The sequence below is a fragment of the Columba livia genome, chromosome 8, assembly GCF_036013475.1.
Source record: "Columba livia isolate bColLiv1 breed racing homer chromosome 8, bColLiv1.pat.W.v2, whole genome shotgun sequence".
NCBI classification, from domain to species: domain Eukaryota; kingdom Metazoa; phylum Chordata; class Aves; order Columbiformes; family Columbidae; genus Columba; species Columba livia.
Window position 1 is genome coordinate 5,574,325 of NC_088609.1, and position 26,807 is coordinate 5,601,131.

General features: G+C 42.4%; 1 protein-coding gene across 2 annotated transcripts; it reads left to right on the forward strand.

The window, feature by feature from the left end:
• The first annotated feature begins 67 nt into the window (after positions 1 to 67).
• On the forward strand, positions 68 to 26,625 carry DHX9 (DExH-box helicase 9). 2 transcript variants are annotated; one of them, XM_013372212.3, is made up of 27 exons: positions 68 to 269; positions 2,110 to 2,250; positions 3,550 to 3,661; positions 3,959 to 4,071; positions 4,450 to 4,595; positions 7,921 to 7,967; positions 8,613 to 8,746; positions 9,290 to 9,379; positions 9,479 to 9,640; positions 10,984 to 11,061; positions 11,353 to 11,544; positions 12,046 to 12,187; positions 12,596 to 12,678; positions 13,857 to 14,013; positions 14,410 to 14,510; positions 15,268 to 15,481; positions 15,686 to 15,780; positions 15,944 to 16,017; positions 16,451 to 16,603; positions 18,089 to 18,249; positions 20,101 to 20,212; positions 20,859 to 21,020; positions 21,183 to 21,310; positions 22,255 to 22,484; positions 23,868 to 23,983; positions 25,124 to 25,324; positions 26,239 to 26,625. In XM_013372212.3, the coding sequence occupies exons 1-27, from the start codon at positions 159 to 161 to the stop codon at positions 26,471 to 26,473; spliced, it is 3,690 nt and encodes a 1,229-aa protein (XP_013227666.3). In that variant the 5' UTR covers positions 68 to 158; the 3' UTR covers positions 26,474 to 26,625. The 2 variants fall into 2 exon arrangements, with proteins under 2 accessions (XP_013227666.3, XP_064927737.1); XM_065071665.1 differs by lacking the exons at positions 68 to 269; positions 2,110 to 2,250; positions 3,550 to 3,661; positions 3,959 to 4,071; positions 4,450 to 4,595 and adding an exon at positions 6,821 to 6,949.
• Positions 26,626 to 26,807: the final 182 nt, after the last annotated feature.

The window sequence follows — 26,807 nt, forward strand, 5'->3', positions numbered from 1 at the left end:
TTGCGGAGGGGTGACTTTTCCCGCTTTGGGCCGCAGCGCGGCCCGGCCCGCCGTGTCCCTCCGCGGCCGCCGTACCTGCGCATGCGCGGCCGGAGCCGTGAGGTGGGGGGCCGAGCGGGCGGTGCTGCTGGGCCTGTCCCGCCGCTCCGGCCGAGGCCATGGGGGACGTGAAGAATTACCTGTACGCCTGGTGCGGGAGGAGGAGGCTCACCCCGGCGTACGAGATACGAGCAGGCGGAGGCCGGAACCGCCAGACCTTCCTCTGCGAGGTGCGGGGAGGGCCGAGGGGCTCGGGTCTGCTGGGCCCTTGGTGTGAGGGAGCGCCTGAGGGGGCCCCAGTGGCCTCGAGCTGCGCCCGTGGAGGTTTAGGTTGGATATCAGGAACAAAATTATTCCCGGGAAAGGTTGTAAAGCACTGGAACAGGCTGCCCAGGGCAGTGGTGGAGTCACCAACCCTGGAGGGGTTTAAATGGCACATAGATGAAGTTCTTAACAACATGGGTTGGTGCCAGAGTTGGGTTATGGTTGGAGTCGATGATCCTGAGGGTCTCTTCCAACCGAAATGGTTCTGTAAGAGGTGAGAAGCTCGGTCACCTTACGGCCAAAGCATCCTGGCTTCTTGTGCGCACAGTAAATGCGCTTGATGGGTTTGTGAGGGTAAGGCTCTTATGATAAGGAGTTGATTTCTTTAAGGGTGTTGTGTGTATTTACACCTTTCTTGCAGGTAAAATTGTTGGCAAGGGGTCCTGTGTGTCACCCGTGCGAAGAGCTTTGGTCCTCCACTGAGCTTGCGTTGAGATATAACCAAAAATTCCTGTTGGTTTGGCTGCTGGTCTGTGTGCCGCTGTAATATTGCTCTGCTCCTGGCTGCAGATACCACGTGCGTGCTTTGAATTGGGGTTGGCTTTGACAAGGAGCTGATACGCAGCGTGAGGCCGTGGGGAGAGCAGGCTGGGTCGTAAGCGATGCCATAGATGTGCGCTGAGCACCTTGGATTTGTCAGTACACCCTTCCTCCACTGTGCATCTTCCCCACCAATAACAAAACTGAAAAGCAGCAGTTTTAAAGGTGTTGGAACCAAAACTGGGTGTTGCTGGGGTGAGGCGGTCGCACTGTTCTGTGCTGTGTATGTGGATGCCCCATCAGCATCTGTAGAAACTTGAGATAAACAGTTCAATCTCCTTAAAACACACTCTGGTACAGTGGTTGTGAGTCCAAGTGCTGGTCCTGTTTGGTTGGAGGTACCATAGTCCTGGTAGACTGATATTCTGCTGGAAGCTCGTTGTGTTCTAGATTACTAGAAGAGTTTGTGTGTTGATGAGAAGGGGAGTGTTAGCTCCATTCAGCACTGAAGGACAGGTGCAGTCCGGCGTTAATGCTGTACAAAAACCTGGAATGCTATGTGCAGGTCTGCCTTTTTCTTTAGGAACAGCTAACTATGGTAAAAACCTGTTCACATGATCAGCAGAGTGAAGAGTGGAAATCAGAAGTGCCAGGACTGAAGCTGAAATGAAATGGAGTTGCTGACTATAACTGTAAAAGAAGGACATTAACAGTTTAAGATGAAGGGCAGTGGTTGCAGAAAAGCAGGAGTAGAACATCTGCTTAGTCTGAACTTGGAATAAACTTCATGTGATGGAGTTTTGTGGCAGGCTATTGGGCAAGCTAGCAGGATATAAAATTGCTGCTCCAAAGCTTGTCTCTTGTCTTATGAAATACATTGTCTCTTTCTAACTGTAGTAATGTGGAGCTACAGTAGAGGGGACGCAAGCTGAGGGTTTGGGATTAAGGCTGAGGAAAGCAAACCTGGGCGGAGTTTCTGCGGTGTGTTGCCATGGTCCCTTCCTACACTGAATCATTTGCTCCAACAAGGTTTTGGGAAACAGTTGCACTCTCTGAGAATGTACTGTGGGTGTTTTCTTTAATAGGGATAAATGAAACGTTCAAAACCTACAGAAATATATAGATACGTATAATGATATGTAACAAAACTTAGTAATAGTATTTCTTGCACTTATTAGCAACAGAAATTTGGTGTTTCAGTCAGTATTTTTGGTTTTCAAGATCCTTTCACTTGTACATGCCCTGGATCTGTGTTTTTATTTGCAGCTTCGAGTGGAAGGCTTTAACTACATTGGCATGGGCAGCTCCACAAACAAGAAAGATGCGCAAAGCAACGCTGCTCGGGACTTTGTCAATTACTTAGTTCGGGTGAATGAAATGAAGAAAGATGAAGTTCCTGCTTTTGGAGTAAGCTGCTCTTTCTCCTTACAAAAGACTAATGAAAATTTAATTGCAGTGCTGGGCATCCAGTTGCGTTTCATCCCTGGAGTTCAGTCTGTCACCCCTGTTTGGTGAAGAAGACCGAATGTGTGGGACTTCTGTGTGCAGGGCTGAAAAATTGGAATAGGCCCAATGAACACTGTAGGATGGCCTGGTTAAAAAAGCTGGGTCTTGGTCTGCATAACTGGTGAGGCTGGAAAGAATTCAGAGTCCCTGTGAGGTACAGCCTGGCTTTAAAAGTGCTGAACACTCACACCTGACACTGGGAATTGTTTTAAATGCCTGTTATGATATATAATACTGTGTGCTCAAAACAACAACAACAACAAACCGAAGCATAACAAAACAAAATGCAAAGCAACAACAGCAAATCACAGACATCTCAAACCAGACCTTGAAAATTAGGCATTTTTCAAATGTAGTTTCTTTCTCACATCTGTAACAGGATCGCTGCTTTTTAAGATGTTTGATGAACCACACAAGTATCAGCAGTGACCATCATGTAAAAGCTGAGAGTGGAGTAACTCTGTCTTTACAGCCATTTTATAGAACAGTAAATATAGCATGAAGCTACATGTTATACATTGGAAGAGTCTTTTTCTAATGCCTCATTAAGGGTATATCTGCATAAAATACATCATTTGATTGGCGGAAGCAGTGTCCCTGCCTCCTTAGCCTAGGTGAAGCCTTATGGTAACAGAACCTATATTGTTTCTGATGTACCAGTCAGTTTTATGGCAATGCGGTGTGTTGCATGGCTAGATCCTAAAAAGGAATAAGCATGTTCTGTATCTTGAATAAAACAGAGGTGGTGTGATCAGTTAGCTAACCATCCACGTCTCAAAATGGGACGGATTCAGGCTGTAATGATTAACCATAATTTTGTCATTTCCCAAGAGTGTTAATGTTTTCTTATACCCTTTATTCTGCGTGCATAAAGTATGTTTGAGTTCCTTTGGCTATATGGTAGGGACCGGTATCTGTTATTTTATCCTGGATACTGAAACAGTTGATTCTATAATTGCTGAACTACAATAAGTCATGGCTACTTGCTGGCTGAAACTCTCGTTATAGGAAACAGATATTCAGCAATTGTATTCTGTACAGTTTTTAAAAGCGTGTTAAAATTGAGGGGTTACTGCTGGGGGTAACTGTTGCACAATGATGCGCGATATCCTTAAACTGTCTGAAGAGTTTTTTAGCTAAACAGTAAACCATTTTTTTCTGTAGGGATGTGCTGACATTTCCCTTTGTTCTGTCTCATAGCCAGCAGCTGGCGATACCCCTGATGGACATGAAACAGCTAAAGACATTACTGGTTCCACTTCTACCTTGGGTGGACCTCTTCCTCCGCATTTGATTATAGAGGCTGAAACAGGTAAGACTGTGGAAACTAATTTACATGTGTGTGGCTGTAGTGTATGTGTATAGATTTGTGTCTGTGTGTGTTGTTTGTGGTTTGGGTTTTGTTTGTTTGTTTTCCCCAAATAGCGTAATTCTGCAGACAGAAGACAGGAGTCATTGTGGTTGTGAGTCAGGGGTGTGAGCGACTACATGAGATCTGAGAGGCTGGGTGTGTCCTGTTGAGATTGCCAAACGATACCTCTCCATTGCTAAGAACATGTTTGGGGAGAGTTATTTTGATTATGGTTGTTTTGTTTTTTCCACCTCGTAGGCAATGGTGCAGGTGCAGCGCCTGGAAGTTGTGGCAATCGTGGTGCCGAGTGGGATCGGGGTGCAAATTTGAAAGATTACTATTCCAAGAGAGAGGAGCAAGAAGTGCAGGCAGTAAGTGATTCAATGCAGTTCTCCTTTTCTTCTTAAATAGGTATCTTTTGTTCCCTTTCATTTGTTATTAGCATTAATAATCAAGCTTGCAGTTTTCATCTGAGCTTTTGCTGTTGGTTTCAACTTAAGCTGCAGATTTACCTGCTGACTTTTAACAAAGATAAGCTAAGAACAAAATAAATCACTCTGGATGCTGTGAATATCCAATCGCATAGATGTTTTGTTGTAAAAACAAGGCAATTCTGAGGAATTTTTAGCATTTTCTGTCCTAACTATTTTATAGCATCTAGACAAGTTATTTTGAAGACTTGTAAGAATATTTAAAACTGAAATCTATTAGAAACCAGAAGATGATACCTTTTTTTTTTCCAATATTAGACCTCAGAGTCAGAAATGGACTTAAACACTGATCTTCATGGGGGTTGGACCCTGGAAAATGCCAAGGCACGTCTGAACCAGTTTTTCCAAAAGGAGAAGATTCAGGAAGAATATAAATACACAGAAATGGGGCCTGATCACAACAGGTGTGGTAGTTTTAGTCACCTTCTGCATATGAAGGGTTAGAAATAGTTTTTGGTGATAGTGGCTAATAGCATTCATTTGGGGTGCTCCGTAGTGCCAGCTGAGGAGGCAGTGATCTTTACCAGGACTAACAACATCCCAAAATATTGAAAAGGGGGCGATGAGCCTTGGTGCCAAGTTCTGAGTGACTCAGAAGGGATTTCTGTTGAATGTTTTTCTTGGATGTGCAGTTTTTGAAATGAGTGTTGTGCTTGAATGAGCTGTTCAGGTGTCAGTTTGGATGGAAAGAGTGCTCAATTGCTTGCAGTAATTCTTTGTATGACTAGTTGCCTTCGTACATTTTGAGGAAATCTTGAATATGCTTTCATTTGCTTATGTAGAAATGTGCTTTAAGGACTTTTTATTTATATTTTTATTATAATTAACTTTTTTTTTTCTGGCAGTGGAATCTTCTACTGGAAAAATTAGTTTGGCAGAATCTTCCCAAAGGAGTTTTGAGGGTCTTAAATCTCAGTTAAACCAGTTGGGTATTACTCTTTTTTGACTTTCTGCCCGTTCCATCAGAAAATTCACATATGCTTCTCCCAAATGAAAATAACACACACCAGATTGTGCATAAAGAATCGATGGGTTTGATTTTTTTACCTCTGTTTGGAATAGTCTTTACAAATCATCAAAACTTCAGGACATTGCATTATTTCTTCTGAAATATAATTACATTTTGTGGTCAGAAACATTGGCATGTTGCTGCTGGATTCTTGGTCATTTTTTTCTTTGGTTGGCTGGATTTTTTTGTGTTACATAAATTTGTTTTCTATGAGAAGTGTTTGGTGGTTTTTTTCTTATTACAGTCTACAGTAAGAGTCTCACTTGCAGGACTTCTGGTGTTCTTTTGTTAAGTCTTAAAAGCATTCGGAACATCTGAAATATGTGTATTGGTGTCAAAAAGTTCTACATTTTCACTTAAAACCTATTTCCAAGTCACTTATCTCCGTTCATGTTTTCTAGCAAGGACATTCCCTTAAATGAGTAACATTAAAAAATAGTTTGTACAATACTAGGATTTTTAAATATGCCTGTTGCAGGTGTAGTTCTTGAGCACTTCTTTTATTCTGCAACTTGTAGATTCATTTGTACAGCTCATTTTGTTACGCCTTCTGGAGGTAAAAGCGTTAAACCCCACGTATTTAAAGACATATAATCTTGAGCAGAATGAGATGGCTACAGATGACAGTATGTTTCTCAGCCCACTTGTTCCTCCTGAGAGCATTTCAGGGTTTCCTGTTTACTACCCCTAGGAAAGCTTGTGTGAATTTCCCTGCATGGAATAGGCATGAAACAATCCTAATGTGCTCCAGTATTCATTGAGAGAGGGCAGATTACTAGTTTTAATCCTTTTTGTATATATAACAGGAGAGGAATAATTGCAAGTGTTTTAGGAGTTTTGAGGATAGTTATATGGTTTGGATTCTTTTTAAGAAATATCAGTTGCCATGCATCTTACGACTATGATTTTTTTTTGTCCAAATAGTGGTCTTTACAACAGAAGTGTCAGTCTTGCTCTCAGGGGTTTTTAAAGGAGAAATGTATTTTTGTTGTTAATTAATCATAGTCATGTGGTATAAGAACTTAGAATCACAGAATCATTTTGGTTGGAAAAGACCCTCAAGGTCATGGAGTCAAACCATAACCCACCCCTGGCACTGCCCCGTGTCCCTGAGAACCTCATCTGCGTCTGTCCAACCTCTGCAGGGATGGTGACTCCACCACTGCCCTGGGCAGCCTGTTCCAATGCCTGACAACCATTTCCAGGAGAAAAATTTTCCCAGTTTCCAATGTAAACCTCCCCTGGCACAACTTGAGGCTGTTTCGTATTGCGTGTTACTTGGGAGAAGAGACCAACACCCTCCAACATAATAGCTGGAACATTTGGATTCAGAATCTTTGTTTTATTAACGACAGGAGGGCATAAATTGCAAATATAAATATGTCTCTCCTAGTACATGAAGAATGAACTAAGTATTAAGGGATGGGATGCGGCTTTTCTCTCTGGGGACTCCTTTGGTAGCGTGGGATGCCTGTGCCTCCAGGTGTTCCTGCTGCAGGGGTGGCAGCAAGCGACCCCAGAGATCTGTGCGTGTCCTTACCGGGGCTGCTGAGGCTGCGCTGAACAATCACGCGGGATTCTGCTGCCGACTGATTTCTGGTGTTGCTGTTCTGCCCGTAGGTGGAGGAGAATGAGATTGAATGCTGACTGTAGGCCTGGCTGAGAAACATACTGTCATCGGTGCCTTAGTTGGCTGTTGTGTCCCTGAAAGCCAGTGGCCTTCGACCCATGAAGCCACTGTGCCCAAAGGTCAGTTCACTGCTAGTACAGGAAGGCGTTTGAACTTGAAATTTAAATCCCTCACTTAATCGTTTTTTGGGGGTTTTTTGTTTGTTTGTTTTTTGTTTTTTTCTTTTGTTTACAGCAAGAAATCAAGGACACAGATGCCAGGCTCTGCCTGCAGCTGTGCAAGAACCAAAGTGTAGTTTTCAAAGAAGATCTCAGTCTGATAAAGCCCAGTCATATGTCTTGAATCACATTTGCCCATTTGAATCCTGCCTTATAAGCATTTCTAATTTCTAATCTGTGCAAATACATAGGCTTGTGATTCTTAAAAACATGGGTCTTAGTTTCCATCATCCTTTGACATATGGCTTTCTCATTTTTTTAAGCCTGAATTAAAATACCAGTTGACCTTTAAAGGAATTGGTTACATGCCCACTAGGCAAACCGTTATGCTTTAGACTATATGCTGTTCCCGGAGTATGACAATAAGGGCTTCATGAAAATTCAAGTATTTTGTTGCTCCTGTCCAGATCTGTTCAGTGGTCTTTGACAAAATGACCTGGTTTAGTTCTGTCTGTGCTCTGAGCTGCCCAAATGTGTGGCAGACACCAGGCCAGCTGTATTAAGTGTTGCATCTGTGTTAATAAACCCAGGCTACTGGTGGGTTACGTTACTATAATGTGGGATACAGTTAATGGTACACTGGGAGCATGTTTCCTAATAATTCAGCATTGAAATTTGAAGTCGCATAGTGGCATTTGCAGGACTTTTCTTAAGAGATGTGCTGGTTCTATTGATGGCAAGTCTGTTACCTGCGAACTTGGGATTAAAGGCACTAAAAGTAGTAATATTTTACCTTGGCCATTGTTGATTGAGAGCCTCTGACTGAGGACACTGAGATCTTTGCCTAGAAAAACTGGAAAGAGTGACTATTTTTGCAGTGTCAGTGTCAGCACTTGATAATTGTACCTTTGTGTTCTTTCTTTCTCACACAGGAGCTTTATTGCAGAAATGAACATTTATGTGAAGCAGCTGGGCAGAAGTAAGCGTTCCTATTTATTTTTTAGCTTAGCAAGGGATGGGTGTTGGTACAGAGGACCAGACCATACTTGTGGGTACAGACCTTTATAGTCTGTGCTGGAGCCTCTTCCAGAGGTGAAGCTTCACATTTGTTTCCTGACATTAATTTTTTCTGTGTGTTGTGCTTGTCTCATTCTACTTCTTGACCATTACATGCTTCTGCTAATCTTCCTTCTCAGCACAAAGAAATGCTTGTGGGATGTGGTAGGTTTTATTTGTGTTAATTACTTGTTCATATGTGTGAGAAATTCAGGTGTCTGATACGTTCCCAGGCAATGGGTGGGCTGCTCATCCCATACCTGTTCATGTAGAGCTTGCTTGGAAATGCATGCAATATTGCTAGGTGGTATAGAATAATCCTACTTTCTTAGACACATGCAGAAGAAAACTTTACAGGAGCTCCCTGGGAAGTCAGTAAATAACATTACACAGCTAGCAAGTCAGCTGATGAAGGGACCTGCTTGGATTTTGTGTCAGAACTCTGGATTTATCAAGACCTGAGACTCTGGCCTGTGTAAACAGTCACAAAGCCCGTTTCAGTGTGTTGTCTCCTGTGGGAGCTGTTTGCCTCCTCAGCGACTACAGCTCTGAACTTTGTGTGCTGCAGGGATTTTCAGCCGCGAGCACGGATCCAACAAAAAGCTGGCAGCACAGTCCTGTGCCTGTTCCTTGGTTAGGCAGCTCTACCATCTCGGCGTCATAGAACCTTATTCTGGACAGACGAAGAAAAAGGGAGAATCGGTGAGTTTGGAAGAAGGGTCAGAAATATTTAACAGCTTATGAGTTAATAATAATTTTGGTTCTTTAGACCAGCAACTGTTTCTGGTCTGGCTGGTGATTTGGATCAGAAGTATAACTTTGTGTCTATGTGAATGGAGCAGTAAACAAGTTTTACAGCATATTAAATGAAATAGGGTTTGTAACAAATGCTTTTTCCAGTATCAGTTTTTTAGAAGCTTAAAGATTTCTGTTTATGCACCATACAATTCTTGGCTACTTGGTTTCTTTCTCTGGCATGCTAAGACTTTTGTGGTATTTGGTCACAAGTTTGGTAATGTTTTCCTCCAGAATTCAACTCAGATACTTAAAAATGGTCTGTAGATTCTTCTTGGATCAAAAGTTGACAAAATGTTTCAAGAAGGTGAATTTTTAACGGTTGGTACTCCTTAACCTTGTTTGACTAGGAACTGTTTGATAGTTCAGTATCCTTCTAGCAGCCTGCAGTTCTGTCTTCCATTGTCTTTCTTTTTGTGTATATCAACGTAGTTTTTAAACGTTTAATAGATGGAACCCTATGAGGTGTCGCTGTCTTCCGACTTAGAAAACCAGCTGCAAACCACTGTACGGGAACTGTCTCTGGAGACTGTGCCTTTGGTGAGTGTGTGGTTCAGATACTCCACTATTCAACATCAGGCCTGCTTATTTAATGCAGTAAAGTGTCTTCCTTTCCCCACTTTGCTTTTGGATTTATAGCCTGAAGATCCCAGTAAGCCAGTTCTGATTAACATTGGAAAGTTGGCCCATTTTGAACCGTCGCAGAGACAAAATCACATGGGAGTTGTTCCGTGGTCACCACCTCATTCCAACTGGAACCCTTGGACCAGCTGTAATATTGATGAGGGTCCTCTGGCAAATGTAAGATTAAAAAATTGATTTGTTGTTTGCTTTCTCCATACTTGTGGAACTTTTAAATGCTTTTTTCCTCCAGGATTTAAAGTATGAGCTATTCCAAACGAGAAAACAGTCCACTGATAAAATGTCTTCCCTTCTTGACCTGGAGGAAGGGAGTCTTTGCATTGGTAGGAGTTCTTTGTATTTGCTTCATGGTTTATTAGATTCTTGAGCAGCAGTGTCTTGGATGTCGCAGTTCTTGCCTTTGTTTCAATTTTTTGCCTGCTATTGTGCAGCCCATACCAAGTTCTAATTGAAATTACAAGGTAAGTTTATGGACATGTAATTTATAATTCACTAGTCCCTTTCCCGTACTTCCATGCTAGGACTTTCCTGGGAGGAGAAACTGCTCCAAGCCGGTGTCACTACACAGTCAGCTTGCTTGTTCTTTTTGTTGTTTCTAGTCTCATTCACTGCGAAACAAATGAAAAGCAGCGATGTGACGGGATAAAATGGGAGATAAGGGAAAAAATACTAGATTGCCAAGTTCAGAGGTGTAATGTGGCCACTGGTATTACCTGGTCAGGAAAGATTCTCAGGGCACAAACTCCAGTTTCTTACAACAGGGAGCCAGAGTACTTACGACCAAGATAATAGTTTAATACTTCTTTTGACTGCAGTTTTTTTCCATCAATGACATTCATTTAACTTCAGTCATTATGTATTGATATAAAAAATGAGGAACTGATGTAAATTTGTCTGTCGCTGCTTACAGCACATAATGGCTGTATTTACAGACATTGCAAAGTGAGCTGCCTTCAAATCTCATTAGGATTTCTGTGTGCTAGTCATGGTGCTGCTAACTTATTTTCAGTAAAACCAATTACCTGCTTGGTAACAAATTTAAATTTCTTTAGACTTCTTTCTTAGTTGAAATACAAGACTTGCTCATACATTTCCCTCCCTGCTCACTTTTCCCTTTTCAGCTCCTATTCTGTGGGTGGTTATGTGCTTTCATTATCTGATGCCTTACATTAAAAACTCCTGTCGGAGTGATCACTGGAGTATCTCCTTGGCTTACTGCTGAATAGAGTGTTTCTCAAGCAGCTGAAGTATTTAAACAATCTTTTTCAGTGTTATAGATCTTTCTGAGAAACTTCCTTGAGGATGGCCATTTAATTTTAATATGCTGGAGCAAAGGAAGTAGAATAGTTCATTGGCAGAACCGATTTCAGGGAGTTACATACGACATGATCCTTTACTGATATTTGGAATCATTATCTTGGTGTGACTGATTTTCTATTGCATAAATTACATAGGTAAGCAGAGGAGTCAAAAAGCCTCTGAACAATGTCTTGTCTTTCCAGCTCACTCCAGAGCAAATAAGCATGGATTTGAAAAACGATTTCATGTACCGTTTGGAGCAGGATCAAGAATTACAAAGGGTAAGTGCGCTTCCTGTAACTTGTCATGCTTGCGCTGGCCTGTTGATGTTCCAAGAGGTTGAACATCCCATACAAAGACTGGATTTCAGTAGTAATATGCCACAAGTTTTCAGAAGTACTGGATGGGTATGGGGATATGTAGGACAAATCATAGTTTATATTTTCTCCTTAGGCAGTTTTTCCTTTGTGTGAGTGAAACCTGTGTAGAAGAGTGAGACAAAGTACAGATGTGGAGCAGAGTAGGTTGATTTGGGGAGATTTCTAGAAATGCACTGGATTTTTTTTTTCCAGATCCAACAAGAGAGAGAGGCCTTACCCGTGAAGGATTTTGAAAGCGAAATTCTGGATGCGATCCATCACAACTCTGTCATTGTAATCCGCGGTGCCACCGGTTGCGGCAAAACCACGCAGGTGCCACAGTACATCCTGGATGAATTCATCAGGACCGACAGAGCTGCGGAGTGCAACATCGTGGTGACGCAGGTGAGGAACGCGGTACAAAGGCAAACGCTTAACTTTTGGGATGGGATCCTAGAAATCACCTCTTAGGATGTGTTAAGAAACCTGATAATCATTGCATGGAGTTGTTTGTAGAAGTATCTCCTCAGTAGAACGTGTAGGAGAAACCTCAGCAGCAGGTGTATTTTCGTTTGGAGTGTTATTCTATCCTGTATGTACAGTTGGGATAATCTGGCTTGCAGCTTGACCAGGTGAAAACTTTTTGGCAGATTGAGGGGAAACAATTTGGCAAATACCACCTGGTAGTTCCCATATATCCTTATATCCCTCCTCCTGTAATTTTCTGTGTGGAAATAACCATTTCTGAAGAAAAAAGCCTGCTCTTGTACTGTTTAATGATCACCCTGTAAAGAAATCTTAGGAAAGGACATGTATAACTTCTATGAATTACTTTATTGGTTTTGGTGGTGTTCTGATAAACTTACACTTTATGATCAAGTTAGAGAAACCTTTTTCATCCCCCAGCCTCGGAGGATCAGCGCAGTTTCTGTAGCAGAGCGTGTGGCATATGAGAGAGGAGAACAACCTGGGCAAAGCTGCGGGTACAGCGTGCGGTTTGAATCTGTGCTTCCTCGGCCCCATGCCAGTGTGATGTTCTGCACTGTAGGTCTGTATTGTTGTTAACAACATTTTTTTTCATAAAATAAGTTTGCTGACATACAGTTATGCAGAGAAGTTTCAGATCGTTGTTCAGAAATATGATAATACCAGTCTAATACCACACAGAAATAATCTGAAGAGGTAAAATTGCCGTAATTGATTGTCCTTAGGAGACAGAAGTGGAAGCAGTGTTGGTAGGAAGGAAGAGTCTTTTTAGTAATAATATTTTACACCCTCCCCGTTGCTTGTACAATTGAAAGTGTGGCAACTGGAAATGGAGCTGTAAAAGATGCTGGGCAGCGTACACACTTCTTAATTTTTAAACCGGTGCACCTGTCCTTGATGAACTGAAGCGGTGACGGGCAGAAAGCTGAGCTGTTACCTGCATAACATTTAACTCCTGTGTCTCTTTAAGGTGTTTTCCTGAGAAAGGTGGAGGCTGGGATCCGCGGCATTAGTCACGTCATTGTTGACGAGGTCCACGAGAGGGACATTAACGTGAGTGAGCTGGTGACGATGATCCTATTCCTCTGCGTGTTTCTGTTCTGTTTCACTTTTGCATGTGCGAACAGATGGAAGGAAGCTGCATTTTACTAGTTGCCACATATGTGAGTTTTCCATCTTCAATAAGATTTTTAGAAATCCTTCTCTTAATTACTCCTTACCTGATTTAAGGAGCAGGGACTGGTGCTTACTTGCTGCCCTGACACTTTTGCCTGTTGGGATAATCTTGGTTCTCTCTGCAAAATAGAACATCACGATACGAGCACTTCTTGTCCAAATGCGGGAGCATGTTGAACGTCACATTTATTTTGGAGTGCTTTTTCTACTGACACTGTTGTATTAGTGTAATAGTGGTTTTTACAGAAGCTGCCATCTCAATAGTGACAGATTTCAGTTTGGTTTTGACACACAGAAAAACGCAACAAGTTGAAAATAGAATTGGGTGAGGGATTGTGTGTAACTTAAGAAATGAGAAACATTTTTTCCTCCCCGATTCTTCTCTATATTTTTCAGCTCTGCCACACCAAGCGTGAAACTGTGAAGTTCTGACATGATGTTTAAGCTTGTTTTGGCAGAATTTATGGACTTACTTAGATGGAATTGCAGTGCAGATTTTTCTGATATCTTCATCTCTTAAGTTTTTATTAATGATGTAAAATACAAGTTTTCAAAGTTGGAATGAGATTGGAAATTCATCTGTTGAACTAAGGGCCTACCTAACTGCATGACAAAAATAAATAAACGTCACGTTTAGATAGAACTGTAAAACTTCACGTACAATTGCGGAGTTGTTCCTATTTATTTTATTAACTGTGGCTACTTTATATGTAAACCAATTTTAAAAAGACCTTAGGTTGTAATGTATTATTAGGAAGGGAACAAACTATTTTTGAATGATTTTCTTTAGCTTGTTTCATTCTGATAAAAGAATAACTCTTCTTTACACTGGAAATCTTAAAATTCACTTATCCCAGGAATTGCAGTTATTTGCAAATTAAAGCACTGACGACTGTTTCTGGCTGCAGAATATCGTTGTGATGATTGTTACTCTTGCCCAGCAAAGCTCCTGCTCAGTAAATGGATGTGTCTGTGTAATTCTTTCTGATTTCTTGGGAATTTGTTGCTTCTTATGGATAGGAAATTAATGACACTTTTATTCTTTTCTTATGCAGACTGACTTTCTCTTGGTGGTGCTGAGAGATGTGGTTCAGACATATCCAGAAATCAGGGTTATCATCATGTCTGCCACCATCGATACGAGTATGTTTTGTGAATACTTCTTCAACTGTCCGATTGTCGAGGTCTTCGGTAGAACCTACCCCGTCCAAGGTGAATCACTGAATTTGCAGGAATTGCTTTATTTATCAGTTATATGCTTTAAGATTATGGGCGCAGCTGTGGTATTTCAGATCAGTTGTCTGTGATATTAGGAGTAGTGGAAATAGCTTTAAATAAGTCAGTGTTTAAAAAAAAGGCAAACAAAAAAACCAAACAATAAAAGATGATGTGGAAGTATATCAAATAGAGGAATAACCATAGGAATAGTGTGGGAATAATTCTCATCCCCTGGCTGTCAGCCAAGGAGTTTTCTCCAATCGTGGTTTCATACTCTGAAACATCACGATTATACCAGGAGAATCTCGAGAGATGATAAAAAGAATTGTGTTCCCTCACACGGGCTTCTAGCAGTCAGCCTTGGTAACCAATGTCTGTCTGTCCTGGCAGATTATTTCCTGGAAGATTGCATTCAAATGACTCAGTTCGTTCCGCCACCAAAGGAAAAGAAGAAGAAAGAGAAGGACGAAGAAAGTGGTGAAGATGATGATGTATGTTTGACTTCTTTAACGTGCTACTTAGGACTAGCTCAAGTGTAACTCATTGTTGAACTTAAACATTTTTGGCAGCTTTCATATTTTTTAATATCAGAGATTGCTGTTAACTTCAGAAACAACTGGATTTTCTCATTGCCCTTGTAAACTGAATAATTTCTGAAGCTAAAATGCTGATGTTTTGTCAGCCTCCCTCTCTTTGAAGATACAACCGAAATGCTTTTAAAAGAAGAAATCCATGCAGAAATACATGATAGATTTTCAGGGAGAAAATGTAGATTCTCTCCCTTCTTCTCTTGCAGTTGATATTTTCAGTGCTTACCTACAGTGTCAAGAAAATACCACTTTCATGATGCAGCTTTTTATTTGTAGGTCTGAAACTGCTATTTAGGTCAGTTTTTTAAATTTTTAAAAATTATCATTTTTTTTTTGAGAGAATCGTTTTCTTCTGCTTCTCATGATGTTATCTTCATCATTTGAAAGGAAGTTAAATTCATTTGATAACTTTCTGCTGCAAATTTTTATTGAGTTATAACTTGATGCAATGAAATTCCATTTTTGTATTAGGCATCTGGGGAAGCAGAGCTTGAACTGCTTTTTGTGAGTCCTTCTATGAGCTGTGCCTGAGATGGTTTTTGCCATCCACATATCTCATTTTCCTATTTGCCTGGCCAGCCAGTCTCCACAGGCTGAGTAGGTTCATTTATGTTATTACTTTCATGGTTTGTTTTTCTGTTGCTGTTTCTTTTTCTAGGCCAATTGCAACCTGATTTGCAGCGATGAATATGGTCCAGAAACAAAGCACTCCATGGCTCAGCTGAATGAGAAAGAAACTTCATTTGAACTCATTGAGGCGCTGCTAATTTATATCAAGACCCTGAACGTCCCAGGAGCTGTACTTGTTTTCTTGCCTGGCTGGAACTTGATATACACATTGCAGAAGCATCTAGAAATGAACCCACGCTTTGGTACAAGAAACTGTGTTCTATTACATTTCATCTCCTTTTCCAAAGGAAACTACAGATTGTATAAAGCTGAGAGTTGGCTGAGTGGTTTAGAGAGCTGGACTGATTTGCTGTGAGAATGAATGAGTAGAAATTTATGATATGGTGCAAAGAAGAAATGAGATTTATGTAGTAGTAGTTACCTGCCTTCTTGTGTTCATGTTGTAGGAGGCCGCCAGTATAGAATTTTACCTCTGCATTCGCAAATTCCTCTGGAAGAGCAGCGTCGGGTGTTCGATCCCGTGCCTCCTGGAGTAACCAAAGTACGAGAGCCTTCTCTGTGCCGAGTGTCTATTTTTGTTCTGCTTTTGTGGAATGTACTGCTCACTTTTTTTTTTTAAATAGAGGTTATGTAGCTTATCTTGCAGTCCATCCTCAACTTTCCCAGACCAAATATATTTCACTATGCATTTCCTGTTTTTATAGGTCATTTTATCTACCAGCATTGCGGAGACCAGCATTACCATCAATGATGTCGTCTATGTTATAGACTCCTGCAAGTGAGTTCATGAAATAGCTTCTCCGTGTGTATTTGAAATATGTCGCCTGCCAAACGAATATTAGAAGAACTCAGTGTATGGCTGATGGAAAATAGGAAGAGTATTGTATTGTAGTCTGTTAGAGATCCTGTCTTGTTCTCTGAGCAAATTACACATAGGAATCTCATTAGTCGCATGAGAATTTGAAGCTTTTGAGACAGTTATGGAAACTTCACCCTGTGTGTAGGTTGGGGCAGTGCTTTGTGAAGAGTGTGATACTTCACCTTCCATACAGCTGGCTAATCAGCCAAAGCTTAACTAGTCAAACAGGTGGTTTGCTTTATTAAAAGGAGTATGGCTTCAAGGAATACAATAAGAACTGATTTGGCAGGACTTAAGATGAAGCACATCTGAACTTAAGGTTATTTTCTGTTTGTTTTTTTTTCTGTAACAGACAAAAAGTGAAGCTGTTCACTGCCCATAATAACATGACAAACTATGCCACAGTCTGGGCATCGAAAACTAATTTGGAGCAGCGGAAAGGAAGAGCCGGACGTGTGCGTGCTGGGTTTTGTTTCCATTTGTGCAGCAGAGCTCGCTTTGAAAGGTGAGCCTGTGCTCTTTGGAAATAAAATAGTGTCAGAGACTTCTCCCAGAACTGTTGTCCACTACTTCAGATGAAACTGGGGAAAAAACTTCAGAAAGCACGGAGAGGAGATGCATGAAGTCAGCTCACGCTGGAATATCTGTTCTTTGTAATGTGCTTTGTAGTCAGAATAAGGCTCTGGTCTGCCTTCAGCCCTTGCGGGCAGCTGGCATCTGCACATTACAGGTAATTTTGTCATCAAAACACTGAAAAGGAGGGAAGACAGATGTTACTTTTCCCTCCATCCCCATTTTGTGGCCAGGAAGCCCCTTCGTGCTGCTGCACTGCTGCTCTAGCACCTTCCCTGCTGCTGAAACGCCACCTCTTCTTCTGCCTGCCACCTCTTCTTCTGCCTGCCACCTCTTCTTCTGCCTGCCACCTCTTCTTCTGCCTGCCACCTCTTCTTCTGCCTGCCACCTCTTCTTCTGCCTGCCACCTCTTCTTCTGCCTGCCACCTCTTCTTCTGCCTGCCACCTCTTCTTCTGCCTGCCACCTCTTCTTCTGCCTGCCACCTCTTCTTCTGCCTGCCACCTCTTCTGTCTTGGTTGCTAGAGCCATGGAGATCTTTTTGCTGGTTGCTAGAGTCATGGAGATCTTTTTGCTGGTTGCTAGAGTCATGGAGATCTTTTTGCTGGTTGCAGAAGTCTACACAGCTGTGACACTCCACAATTGATCTGTCTCATGAAAGTTTCAGCACCCCTTTCTCAGACAGCAATTAGAGCATAGCTGCATTTTGATGTTCAGCTTTTTGTAACCTCTGAAAGCATTAGTTGATCAAAAACTTCCCTTAAATCGCTCAGATTTATTTTGATCTGCAGTCTAGTAAAGTGGAGTGATTTTTATTAAGGATTTTTGACAGTGAACTCATTTTAAGCTGCTAAAGTAATCATGGGAATTTATGACCTGAAGGTTGCCTTCCCTCAGAGAGTATAAAAGCAAAATACACCAGCTCCGTGGTGCTTAGGATGGAAGGAGTGTTTGTGAACTTGTGTGGAGAATCTTTTGAGAGATACCATCTTAAATCTGGTGCCAGCTGAGTCTGGATATCCGTTCAAGGTGCTTTGAAACCTTTTCTAGCTGTGTGCTGCTCAGTGCAGTCATTCCTAGGGGTCCCTGTTTCAACCAGCAAGCTGAAGGTTCACTAACGATGCTGTGCTAACAATTTGAGCCATGCAGACTAAATGCAGGCAGCTCGTGCTGGAAACCACACCAGGCAGTGGTGATGTGAGGGCTATTCCCTCTGTGCATTTTCACTGTGAATTTTCCCTGAGATGAGAAGATAAATACTGGCAGGAGAGCCTGAGTGACAGGAGCAGAATAAGAGTTGGTGGGTTGGCTGGGAGGCAGTTTTTGCTTTGAAGGGCGGTAGATTGTGCTGATGGGATGACACGATGGTGATCAGAGCCTATGCTCAGAAAAACGTGGGCTTTTTCATTCTCATTCCAGACTTCAGACTCATATGACACCTGAAATGTTTCGAACGCCGCTCCATGAAATTGCTTTGAGCATCAAATTGCTGCGGCTGGGAGGAATTGGTCAATTTTTGGCCAAAGCAATAGAACCGCCACCTTTGGATGCAGTGATTGAAGCAGAACGCACACTAAGAGGTATCGTAATTTGTCCACAAGATAGGGCTTTAATTAAGCTGCCTCCAAACGATTTCCCACATATAATTTTTGCTTACAAACTGCATTGTCATCTCTGGTTAGGCTGTTTGTGTGGTAGCGTGCTGGCTGAAACAGCAAGGTGTTTCCTGGCTTCAGCGTGGGGGTGGCAGCATCTTCTGAAGCTGAAGAAATACTTGAATTCCCAAGTGGAGTCTCCTTCCTTTTAGAAACTTGAGCCTTCGAACTTAAGGCTTGTTTTGTTATTTTACCCAGTAACCGATTCTGGCTTCCAGCTTCCTGTTTTCCAGCTGTGGCACTGCTGTGCGTGTCACAGGCTTAGGCCAGTGCCTCGGGCATTTACAAAACTTCTATAAAAGTACTGAAAAAGAGAGGTTAGCATATTGTGTAATTACTGCTTTGTACAGTTTGCTGAGCCAAGATCTCACTATTTTGTCAAGTAGTTAAATCTGCAGTTTATGAGCATGCAAGCACTGGTATCCTCCTAAAATAGGAGAAACTGAGGCGGGGTTTAAGCTGTCTTCAAGGAACTAACTAGAATATAAGATGAATGAAGCAGGGAGGAACGCTAAATTTATGCTTTAGATTTAAACTGCAGCACGCTTTGCAACTATCACTAAATAAGCACTTCTTAGAATTTCTAAGAACTAGAGTATCTATTTGATTGTTGATTTTTACGAAAAAGCTTGTGTGACGAGCCTACATTGCTTGTCTACAGAAGGGAGACCAGAATGAAAAACATAGCTAGGGGTAGGTATTCAAGTTTAATGGCTTTCTGATCCAAAAATTGTTAGTGCTTTTCTTACACTGCAGATAAGAAACGCAAAGCCAGTGCAGAGGGCAATATTTTCAGCTTTACCACCAAATAGTTGTTTCTGGAGGTGCCTTCATCTCCTGGATGACCTGTGATTTTTTCAGTGCGTGTGTCCTGCTAGTATGTTTTTAGGATCATGAGACGTACTATTCTTCAAAATATTATTTCTTTATGCTCTTGAGTTAAATAGATACCAGGAGAAATGGATTTGATTCTGGCTAAGGAGTCCTTTATGTATTTGCTTTCCCATTTAATTGCTGAGGCTACAAAGCTTTTTTTAATGTAAAGCTTTTAGTTATGCTCAAGTTTCCCAAAGTAGTCTGCAAACAGAGTATGTGAAGTGTAAGTTTGCATTTTTCATTTAGATCTTAAAAGGGCTTTTAAATATCACACTCTCATTGTTTTTCTTTGTTCTATGAAGCAGCGTGTAGTGGTTATGACCAAATGGCTTGAAAGAAGGAGCCTCGTGAGACCCTTCAGTCTGTTCAGCAAACACCCACGTGTGTGACTTTATTATTGACAGTGGTTTGGTGGCTTTGAGGATGAGTTCAGGTGATGATTTTTAGGTAATGGAAGGAGAGAAAGGCAGGCGAAGCCTCATGGAATTGAGAGTTTGTGGTGTCCTTTTTTGGATGAACGGAGGGTTCTGTGATTTGGCAGGGCTGCTCTCATTTTCCCGAGGCAGAAATTACATTAATCAGGGACTTGAAAAAGTTTAATAGCGTAATAGTGGTTTGTACAGAAGCAAGCTGGAAAGAAATGGAAAAATATGTATGTGAATTAAATAGTAATTATTTTAACTGTGGAGGAGGTAGTAAAACATCTGTAAAGCTAAAGTAAATGTTGTTTATTTGACCTCAGACTGGTTTTGAAAAACATGTTGGCAATATTATAAACAACATTAAACTTAAATATCAGTGGGGTTCTATTTAAACACAAGTTTTCAAATTCTGCATTTCTTACCTAAAGATTTCTGGGGGTTGGCTGACTGTCTTTGTTAATGAGAGATCTTGTTTCAGAGCTCGATGCCCTGGATTCCAATGAAGAGTTGACCCCTCTTGGAAGGATACTGGCCAAGCTTCCCATTGAACCTCGTCTGGGCAAGATGATGATAATGGGCTGTATTTTTTAGTAAGTTTAATGGTCTCAGTGGTCAGTTCCTGAGCCTCTAGACATGCATGCTACAAGAAGAAAAAACAGCACATCTAGATGAGCAATAAACAACTGGGGACAGGAAACTGAATATTCATGAGTGCGGAGGATAAATGACTTCTCGTAAAGGGAATAAAGCAGCCCTGAAATTCAGAGTAACTGAAAGGGACCAGCGTAGGCTGAATATTTCTGAATTAAGAGTGGGACTCAAGTGCTGAGGTGCAGCAGCGAGCTGGAGGTGGGGACATGTGAAATTTGAGACCCCGATAAGAAGAAAAACGAATTCACACATTTTATTTCAGCAGAAATAAGGAACTGTTTGTAATTGTTGTGCCTGTAGGGTCCTTCCCACCCCAAGGAGGTGGTGAAAAGGGCTGTGTGTGCAAGGGGGAAGGGCAGGGAGGAGAGACAAAGGGCTTGTGCACACTTGCTGTTGTGAAACGTTGGCTGATGTAACTTCCACTTCTTGGTAAGTGTTTCTGTGATGTCTGATATACAAGGGCCAAATTCCTAGGGTTTGTAACCTCAGTCACTAAGTTTTTACTCTGATCAACAGCCTGTAGCAGCAATACTGTGAGTAAACCCTATTCTGATCACTTTTGTGGTTTGTTTTTTTTTGTCCCAGTGTGGGAGATGCTGTTTGTACCATCTCTGCGGCCACCTGTTTCCCTGAACCTTTCATCAGCGAAGGCAAACGCCTAGGTTACATCCACAGGAATTTTGCTGGGAGCAGGTTTTCGGATCACGTTGCTTTGCTCTCCGTCTTCCAAGCCTGGGATGATGCAAGGTATATTGTCTTGTCACAAAATGGGATGAAAAATTAGGGTTGAACAGTTTTGCAACCAAGCTAGGTATGTCCACAGCTGCTGTGGCAGCTCAACTGTTACACTTTTCCTTTCTTTGCACAGACTTCTAATGCACTCTGGGATTTTGTTTTGTTTTGTTTTAGAATGGGTGGCGAAGAAGCGGAAAAAAGGTTTTGTGAACACAAAAGACTCAGCATGGCTACTCTCAGAATGACTTGGGAAGCAAAAGTCCAGCTGAAAGATATACTTATGAATTCTGGCTTCCCTGAAGGTGATTCTACTTGGACATAGTAATGTAATGATTGCATTTTTTATTCTGAGATGAGAAATAGATAAACAAGATGATCTGTGATGGATACTCAAGCATTAAGACCTATATGGGGTTTGCCATAAAGCTGTTTTGCTTTTACAGCTCTGTTCTGATGAAATTTTAGTGCTGTCTCTTCTCTCGTGGTTGCCTAAGCCTGAGAAGTTGTGGTGGCTGTGGTGCAACACAGGGAGATTTTGGAGGCTGAGGTTAGGCCTGCAGGATTAAAAATCTATTAAGTCTTTAGATAATTACCTCCCTGATTTTCTTTCTCCTTCACTTGTTACATCTCCAAAATCGTAACGTTGACCAGGTTCTGAATTTGCCTAATGTTCCTGAGGGGCTTGCTCAGTTAAATGGCATGGTTGGCTGGATTCAGCAGATGTTCATCTCCCCCTCCTTTTTTTTTTTGTTTGTTTTATTTTTAAAAATTCCTCTTTTTTTCCCTCCTCATTCTGCTGGGATCATTGCTGCATTTATCCTTAACTTTATTTCTGGGCAAGATGACCTGAAAACAAGCCACCAGAGACTCAGGGGAGGTTTGTAACCAATAAACTAATGAAAACATCCATTCTGACCTCCCCCAAAGATCTGTCTCCAAAACAAATGACAGGAAACACACTGTGGTACAGCACATTCTGGGCAAACCCCTCTTTCCTTGTTTTAGAAAAGCCTTGGGAGAGAAAAATACCTCTTTTGGTAGTATTTTTCAGCTTCTTGCTCTCCATGAATAAATTGAAAATTGAATGTAGAGCAGAAATGCTTTGAGTGCAGAGGTCATTTGAGAACAGAGGCACATCTACCCGTTGATTGAATCAGAAAATACATTGATCCAGGGTCCTAAACAACTGCTGTGCTGTCCTGCGTGACCTGTGGATTCGAGCCAGTCTTCTCTTCTCTGTCAACAGAATGTTTGATGACTCAACCGTTTAACAACACCGGCCCAGATAATAATCTGGATGTCGTAATCTCCCTGCTGGCTTTCGGGGTCTACCCCAATGTCTGCTACCACAAGGAGAAGAGGAAAATTCTTACCACGGAGGGGCACAACGCCCTCATCCACAAGTCATCTGTCAACTGCCCGTTCAGCAGCCAGGACATCAAGTATCCGTCGCCTTTTTTCGTTTTTGGGGAAAAGGTAAAGGCTTTGAATTTGTTCTTGATCACGTGCTGCCAGGTTGTCTAGGAGGCTCTTTTTGGTAGAGAAGCCATAAGAAGAAAACGACACAGTGCGATATTTAGCATGGCTTTGGGGGTTTTTGTTTTTTGGGTTTTCTTTTTCAGAAAATGAACCCAATGTGATCATGGTGTCACTCAGCCTTCCAGTAACTTCCAGCCAACCAAATTCAATAGGAGCAGAGCTGCATAGAAAGTTCTTGTGAGTTCTGTGAAAACAGCCACGTCATAGAGAAAGATCTAAAGAAATTCCTTTAGGAGCTCTACCGTACTGATTAGGCACTAGAGAATTTTTGCCCTTATCACTTCTGCTACTTAGGAATCCAGAGAGAAAACAGGAATATGTAAAACGGCAATGGTGTGCTCCATTTCGGGCATGTGGGTAGTTTGTCATCTCCTGAGGACAACTCCCATTTCCTAAACACCTCATAAAACCCCTGAGGTGCCTTCCCCAGGGTCCCCATGGCCTTTGAGAATAAACATCCAATTTGTAGAGCCCCTTGCTGTCAGGAGAGCCTTTTAAGGTCTCACAGCAGAGGCGATGCTGTAGGGCTTTCATTTTTGCCACCTCGTCTGCACTGAATTACAGAATTACAGTTTATTAGTTTATTTATGCCGATTTTTATTTTCCTCGGTCCTTTTTGCTGACATGCAACTTTAGTAATGGCAGATAAACCACTTTATTGGTAATAAATGCAAGTACAACAGATTCTGCCCATCATGCTCATGTGTGAAAGAAAGGAGGGAGAGAGGCAGCTGTTGGGGCAGGAGGCTGAAATCCCAAGTCCTGCTCTTGGATCCCTCTTTAAAACAAAGGGCAGCAGCCCAAATAGTCACTGCTGTCATCTCTGCCCAGCTCAGGCAGCTTCTTGTCATCCAAGTGCTCACTTCAAGTACAAGCTTAAGATCTTGTTTCTATAAAATGACAAAATGGTTCTAAGGACGTGTAGCAACTTCCGAATTTGCACGTGTAGGTCCCTACTAAAGAAGCAACGTGAGCTTTTAATTGCAGCCCCAGCAATGCGGAAGGTGAGAAGATAATTCAGCTCCGCACAATTACAGACATGCAGTCATGGAAAGATGAATATTTTTTAAGTGAAAGGTGGTTTTTTGGTGTTTTTTTTAATACCAGCCAGTGCTGATACAGTCTGTAAACACCTGCCCAGTGTTCAATTTGTATGCATGTGTGCTCTTGTAATTTCCTAACACTATACCTAATTATTTTGGTGTGTGTGGGTTTTGTTGTTTTGGGTTTTTTTACAAAATTCTCTGGTTTCAGTGGCCAGAGGAAGGCGTAGGGATGTATTTTCCATTTCAAGAGTCGTAATTCCTCTCCTGCTTGCAGATTCGAACACGAGCCATCTCTGCCAAAGCAATGACCTTGGTGAGCCCGCTGCAGCTGCTCCTCTTCGCCTCCAAGAAAGTCCTGTCGGATGGGGAGCTCGTGCTGGTGGATGACTGGTATGGACACCTCCTCGGTGCTCGGAATTTTTCTGTAAACGCTGCTGAGTTTTTTTGCCCTTTACCTGAACATGAAGAAGAGGTACCATGTGTTTTGGGCCTCCCCTCAGACCGAGGCTGAGGAAACCTTGTTTTTAAGTCTCCAGAAAACTCAGAATTTGTTGGTTGCCTCTGGCAGTGTACATTTTATGACCATGACCAAATACCATCTGGATGCTTTTTTTTCTTTTTCCCCCGTGGTCACTGAAATGGAGAATTGCTTAAGATTAGTTCACTAATATTTTTTAGGGTGGCCTGGAGCTTTCAAAATCTGGAGGAGCCAGTTTTTAGTTTACTCTGTATCTTTCTGTTTAGATGTTAGGGGTTATGTATCGGTGTTGTCTGAGTATTTTAGATCTCAGGAGCAAATCTGAAGAGAAGAATAGTTATTTTTTAACAATCTGGAATATTGTGTCCATTTCTGGGCCCCTCAGTTCCAGCAGGACAGGGAACTGCTGGAGAGAGTCCAGCGCAGGGCAACAAAGATGCTGAAGGGAGTGGAGCATCTCCCGTGTGAGGAAAGGCTGAGGGAGCTGGGGCTCTGGAGCTGGACAAGAGGAGACTGAGGGGTGACTCATTTGTGGTTATCAATATGGAAAGGGTGAGTGTCAGGAGGATGGAGCCAGGCTCTTCTCGGTGACAACCAATGATAGGACACGGGGCAATGGGTGCAAACTGGAAGAACACAGGAGATTCCACTTAAATTTGAGAAGGAACTTCTTCCCAGTGAGGGTGGCAGAGCCTGGCCCAGGCTGCCCAGGGAGGTTGTGGAGTCTCCTTCTCTGCAGACATTCCAACCCGCCTGGACACCTTCCTGTGTAACCTCATCTGGGTGTTCCTGCTCCATGGGGGGATTGCACTGGGTGAGCTTTCCAGGTCCCTTCCAATCCCTGACATTCTGTGATTCTGTGAGTGTCAAATTTTAGGGATCTTGCAAATTTCACCTCCCTTTGTTGACAAATCAGAATTTCAAAGATGAGAATATAGATTTCTGGCTTGGTAAGTGCAGCTCTCAATGAAAAATCGCTCTATAGAATGCATTTCATAACAGGTTCTCTTCTAGAAGTTGTTATACGTCTAATAAGCTTCTTTGTGCTCTAGGATCAAGCTGAAGATGCCACACAACGCAGCTGCCTGCATCACTGCCCTGCGTGCGGCCATGGAGGCTCTCGTCGTGGAGGTGACCAAAGACCCCAAGATCGTTCGGCAGCTGGACCCAGCAAAGGAGCGAATGCTGGACATGATCCGTCAGCTCTCCAGGCCATCGGCCGCCGGCGTCCGCCTGATGGCTGCCAACGCCAGGTGAGCTGGAGCTAAAACCACCAGGAGAGCGTTGTCCCATGTGGACAGAGCACTGGAACAGGCTGCCCAGGGGGGTTGTGGAGTCTCCTTCTCTGGAGACATTCAAAACCCGCCTGGACATGTTCCTGTGTGACCTCACCTAGGCGTTCCTGCTCCAGCAGGGGGATTGGACTAGATGATCTTTTGAGGTCCCTTCCAATCCCAAACATACTGTGATACTGTGTGACAGGAGCTTCAGGCTCTCGTTTTGAAGTCAATAGTCTGAGCATGCCTAAAATTGCCCTGGTCAAAGTCGGATGTAGGCAGGTCACTGCCTGTTTCCACAGGAAGGAATAAAAGCTGTCATCGCCTCTCCCAAAACACAATGGTTTTTAAAGAAAAGATAAGCCAAATTTATTTTTGGCAAGCATATTCATCTCTGTCTCTGGGAATAAATATTTGGCTGTGTTTGCACCCCTCCGTTCTGCCTTCTTTTCATGCCTTGCTGCTGAAGCAAAGAGAAATGAAAACACCTGTGAGCTGTTAGTAAATCAAGGAACAAAATAAAGAACAGCTTTAGTGTATGCTTCACTGTGTTTTGTGGGGAGCAAAATAAATAGGAATGGGACTCTCTATGCATTTGTGTGAGCTGGAGAAGCGGGATTGAGGGGAAAACTTTCTATCCCAGGTGTAGACCTCGCTCAGATTTAGAGGAGGAGCTGCTTACGTGGCACAGCAGGCTATTCCCAGCTTTCCTTACTGAAGTGGAAAAGGTGCGAAAGCGCAACTGTAATTCAAACATAGTATTCTGTTAACAGAAGACAGCGACATCTTAACTGAGTGTCTTGGCAATTCATTCTTCCTGTAATATTTTTTTAAAAAATGGAAATCCATAAGGTTGCATCAAGTATAGATGTAATGTTTCTCTTTGCCAGGTTCGGTGATGGCCCTCGCCCCCCCAAAATGCCTCGCTACGACAATGGGGGCTGGGGGGGTTACCCGCGGGGCTCTGGCTACCGAGGCGGAGGCTATGGCGGCTACGGCTGGCGCTCGGGAGGCAGAGGATACCAAGGTAGCCCGGGGGGTGGCTATTATCGAGGAAGAGGCTACCGAGGAGCAGGCGGTGGCTACGGAGGAGGCTGGGGGGATTTGGGCAGGGGGAGGTGGTAGTTACAGGTCAAGTTTCTCTCCCACCATGCTGTTTCCAGCCTGTTTGCTGTTTCAGTTCCTTAGTACAGGTACGGCTCTGTAATATATCGTGCCTGTAAAGAGTTTACTGCGAGGTGTATGATTTCCTTCGTAATAAAGAGTTTGTTTTTAAAGACGCTATACGTTTAATTTTGGATTTGGAAGCTGTCTGTTGTTAGTTTTGGTTGTAGGAGGTATAAGGCATTCTGAGGAGACCTTTCCAGTGTTGAAAACCATTCTCCGCCAAACAAATTTCAAGGTACAGAGCTTGGACTCAGTGGGGATTTTTTTCTTTTCTGCTGATCCGGATCATGCG